The sequence below is a fragment of the Physeter macrocephalus genome, chromosome 19 (genome assembly GCF_002837175.3).
Source record: "Physeter macrocephalus isolate SW-GA chromosome 19, ASM283717v5, whole genome shotgun sequence".
NCBI classification, from domain to species: Eukaryota; Metazoa; Chordata; class Mammalia; order Artiodactyla; family Physeteridae; genus Physeter; species Physeter macrocephalus.
In genome coordinates this window covers 24336675-24341281 of record NC_041232.1, presented here as the reverse complement: position 1 = coordinate 24341281, position 4607 = coordinate 24336675, and the positions used below count along the sequence as shown (strand labels likewise).

Below are 4607 nucleotides of genomic sequence, written 5' to 3'. Positions count from 1 at the left end.
GGGGAAGCCCGGAACTTGTAGTTGGTGTCAGAAGTGAGAGTGGTCTTGGGGACTGTTCCCTCTAACTCTGTTGGCCTAAACTCTGGCGCCTCTCATGCCCACCTTTCTGATGTAGCCACTCCTCTTTCAGCTCTCCTCCAAGTGCATGCCCCTATTTTCTTTGCTTATTTATTTATCCGCTTCTGTATCCTGTTTCTCCACTAGAACTGCATCCCAAGGCCTGAGTCCCTGCATATCACCATCCCATGCCATTTTAAGTTATATTCTTTGTTATGTTCGTTAAGCATTATAGGCCTTACTTTATCTCTTGTCCTTTAGTCACACAAAAGGCTGGTATGAATCCTTAAAGAGAAGGCCTAAATTCAGAATATGCATATGCAAAGCTGCACCCAGCTCATCTCCATAGGCTTGCTAAATTTGTCACCAAATTTACCACGAATTTTTAAAATAAATAAAATGAATGCGAAAACACAAAAACAAAAGCAATCAAGAAGGGTAAAAGGTGCATCTAACTGACCAGGTTAAGAAGCCGTCAGAACGCAGCTCCGCCGGGCCCGGCCCCTCCGGGGTCAGCCCCGCGTTTTCCTCAACCGGCCCCGCCCCTCCACTTTCAGTCAGGTTCCGCCCCTTCCCCCACCAGGTCCTGTCCCTGTCCCGGCCTAAGAGGCCCCGCCTCTTTCCCTTCTCTGGCCGGCCCCTTCCCTCCCCGATAGTCCCCGCCCACCCCGCCAAGGCTCCGCCCCTCCCCGGCGGGCCCCGCCCCTCGGGCCGCGGCATTCCCGCAGGAAGACTCCCGCCGTCTGCGTGGGCCTGGGCGCGGCGCGGGCCGCGCGTACGCAGAGCGCGCCGGCGCGGTTGCCGTGGCAGCGGCGGCGGAGGGGACGGCGACCGGCGGGCTGAGGCGGCGGCGGGGCCATCGAGAGCTCGCTGCCGGCCGGAGGCGGCGCCGGGCAGGCCTGAGCGGCGGCGCGCGGCGCCCGGCCCGCGGGGATGCGGGACCGGCTGCCGGACCTGACGGCGGTGAGCGGCGGGCGGGCGAGCGGGCGGATAGCGGTTCGGGCCGGGAGCGCTGGGGCCGTGGGCGTGGGCCGGGGCCTGGCGGGAGGGGGTCTTGGGCCGGGCTGGGGGCGGGAGCGCGGGGGCGGGCGGGAAGAGGAGGCCAGGTCGTGGGGCGCCGGCCCGTCGGGGCGGCCTAGCGGGCGGGGTCGGGGCGGGGGCGCAGGGCTCCCCCAGCCCGCAGCGCCCCGCGTGGGTCGCCGTCCCGCAGTCTCCCGGACGCACCGACGGCCCAGAGGCGGGCACTGTTCTGCCCTCGCTTCTGCGCGGGGGGGGAAACAGCTTTTGAAAGGGCGTCTCAGGGCTGGACCTCGAACCCCTTTTCTGAGCTAGGCTCTGCCGCTTCTCCAGCTTGATTCGTTCCCTGGAGTCACTGCATCCTGTTGCCTGGTTTGAATCCTTGCACAGCACTCAGCACGACCAGAAATTACTTGCTGAATTATGGTCCGTCCCACCCTAGTGGGTGTCAGGTCCTGGGGAGCAGGACTTGTCCCCTCGCCCCCGTCTTGTCCCTGGGGTCTAAGACAGGACCCCGCGCGGTGGGAGTGAACGCACCTGACGCGCCTCCGTGGCGGGGGGGGGGCTTGCAGGGCTGGATGCTGGGAGGGAGCGGCGAGGCAGGTACGGAGCGGCGCCTTTTGTTCCCCTGTAAATAGTTTGCTTTGTGCTTGTTTACTGCTAGTAAGCCCGGCTAGTGGAGCGTGTAGGTGCTCAGTGAGTAGCGACAGCAAATTACTGATTATTTTAGTAAGAGAACAGTGTTTTGTTCACTTAGGCGTTGGGCTAGTGTCTGATGCATTCCACAGACAATACTGTGAATGAGATGGTGACGTTGAAACTGTAGTGGATGTTTATAGTGGGGGAGAGTTGAAAAATTTTAGGCCAACAGAATTAATTCTTTTTCTTTAAAAATATTCAATACAAGTACTAATTGTGCTGAACGTTTGCATTTTGTTTCCCAGTGCACAGAAACCCTGGCAGCCTCAGACCTGCGCTAGGCCCAGGGCCCTAAGGCATCCATTGAATGTCATGAATTAACTTCTCTTCTTTGCTTCTAGAATGGATCTAGCTGTGCCCCAGGCTTAGGAAGTAGAGAGAATAGTCAGATTATTATCTGTGTTCTGTCAGCCAGATGAGGAATCTTAGTTCAGAAAGGCAGTGAATTATTCATTCTTAAGATTATGGAAATTATGCTTTTACAGTCGTCCCCAGAAAGTTTCTTCATAGTGATTTTTCTTTCCTTCCCTTTTTGTTAACGGTCAGGTACTTTGACCTCAGCACTTTGCAGGTCTGCCTCGTGTGAAGCAGCAAATTACTGTTCTGTTATCTCACTCAAGGGAGTATCTTTCCTTGTTAGAATTAGAAGCTCAAATATTTGTTAAATGAAGAAATGACGAATGTATCATGAGAGGATAGCCAAATTTATGAATGTTAGGGAATAGTAGAAAAGATCTGTCAGTGTAATATGTGACAAGCTTTTCTTGGCTTGATTAGCAAAAAATAAAGAAGACAGTTATTTATTACTCTTCAGTGTATGCGTATTTCAGCTCTTATGGCAATAGTGTTGGTAAGAACATGTTTTGATCTAGAATTTTAGAGCAAGAAGTGACCTTTTCTGGTCCAATATCATCTTGCTGTAGATGAAAGACTAAGCAGCTGTAGAGCAAGTTAGCAGAAGTTTCTATGTCTGGAGTTGTCGAATCTTGGGCAGAGAATTTTTAAACCTCTCAAAACTTCACTTTTCCTGTATATAAAGTGGGGATAATAACATCTTTCTTGTCTACTCTCATGGAAGAAGCTGTGAAACATAAAATTATCTGTTGTGTGTGCCACTCTGGGAGAAGGTGGGAGAGAGAAAATGGTCTGTAATTACAAGTGCTCTTAATATTTATTAGTTTTTAAAAAGGTTTTCAGGAAGTTATAAAAAGGAACCTTGTCCCTGGCATAAAACATTAAGTTAAAATTGAATCTGACATACTTAAAGTTTAATAACTTTTAATATTTAAAAACTTGTCTGAAAATTATCAGATATAAAAGTTAATTTTTTTTTCAGGAAATGTGTCCTTTCCAAGTAGTTCTTGGAGAAGTTGACTGTCCTTTCACAACCATGTTTCTAAATGGCTGGTGTTTTTTCCTAGGTAAAGTTTAATATTTAATTTTGGTAGTTAAAATGCCTGTGATGTCCACATTGACAAAGTATTTGTGATGCCTTCTAAAGAGTCCTTTATTAGCTGCTAAGGATTCCTCCTGAGAAAAAGATTCCTACTGATCACTACTCAGAAAGGACTTAAAAGTTAGTTTGTCCAATACAGTTTGTCAAATATAGAGTTAGCTGCTTCTAAGCAGTGATTCTCTTTGAGCAGCCAATTCATCTGGGTGCAGAAAGTTTAAGTGACTTGCCCAAGATTTCCTAAACTCTAAATCCAGAAAGATGTTTCTGGTTTATAAAAAAATAAAAGGACCACTCACCCATTGAGCAGGCACTTGAGTGTGCCAGTGCTCTACGAGGTAATGTGCTCAGTGCAGGGGACACAGAAGGGAACTGGGTGTGTGCGGTGGGTGTGCACAGCCCGGGGAAGGAAGAGTGAAGAAGCAGAAGGAAATACTGTTTAGGAAATAAGTCAATCAGAACGGAATTGCTGTCCTGTAAGATAATGACCCCAAATATATTTTGATTACCTTTAAGAAAAGTTTGCAAATGCAAATGGCTACATTTATTATAGTTAAAAATAGAAAAATTGCAAATTTCAACTGTGGGAATTTGCAGGCTAATAAACATAAACACACAGTAGCTATGTGGTATTCATTAGTAGATGTATGAGAAAATTACCTTTTTAAAAACATTTTATTGAAGTATAGTTGATTTACAATGTTGTGTTTAATTTCTGCTGTACAGCAAAGTGACTCAGTTATACATATATATATTCTTTTTCATATTCTTTTCCATTATGGTTTATCACAGGATGTTGAATATAATTACCTGTGCCGTACAGTAGGACCTTGTTGTTTGTTGAGAAAATTACTATTTTTTATTTTTAACATCTTTATTGGAGTATAATTGCTTTACAATGGTGTGTTAGTTTCTGCTTTATAACAAAGTGAATCAGTTATCCATATACATATGTTCCCATATCTCTTCCCTCTTGCGTCTCCCTCCCTCCCACCCTCCCTATCCCATCCCTCTAGGTGGTCACAAAACACCAAAGCTGATCTCCCTGTGCTATGCGGCTGCTTCCCACTAGCTAGCTATTTTACGTTTGGGAGTGTATATGTGTCCATGCCACTCTCACTTTGTCACAGCTTACCCTTCCCCCTCCCCATATCCTCAAGTCCATGCTCTAGTAGGTCTGTGTCTTTATTCCCATCTTACCCCTAGGTTCTTCATGACATTTTTTGTTTTCTTAGATTCCATATATATGTGTTAGCATACGGTATTTGTTTTTCTCCTTCTGACTTACTTCACTCTGTATGACAGACTCTAGGTCTATCCACCTCACTACAAATAACTCAATTTCGTTTCTTTTTATGGCTGAGTAATATTCCATTGTATA

At 47.1% G+C, this 4607-nt stretch overlaps 1 protein-coding gene across 2 annotated transcripts in view; it reads left to right on the top strand.

Annotated features, from left to right (window-relative positions):
• Positions 1-940: 940 nt before the first annotated feature.
• Positions 941-4607, top strand: part of STX2 (syntaxin 2) — a 43999-nt gene continuing 40332 nt past the window's right edge. For both annotated transcript variants that reach the window (XM_024120812.3, XM_024120810.3), the window contains exon 1: positions 941-1020. In XM_024120812.3, the coding sequence (XP_023976580.1) occupies positions 991-1020 (30 nt within the window). In that variant the 5' untranslated portion in view covers positions 941-990. The remainder of the gene's footprint in view (positions 1021-4607) is intronic.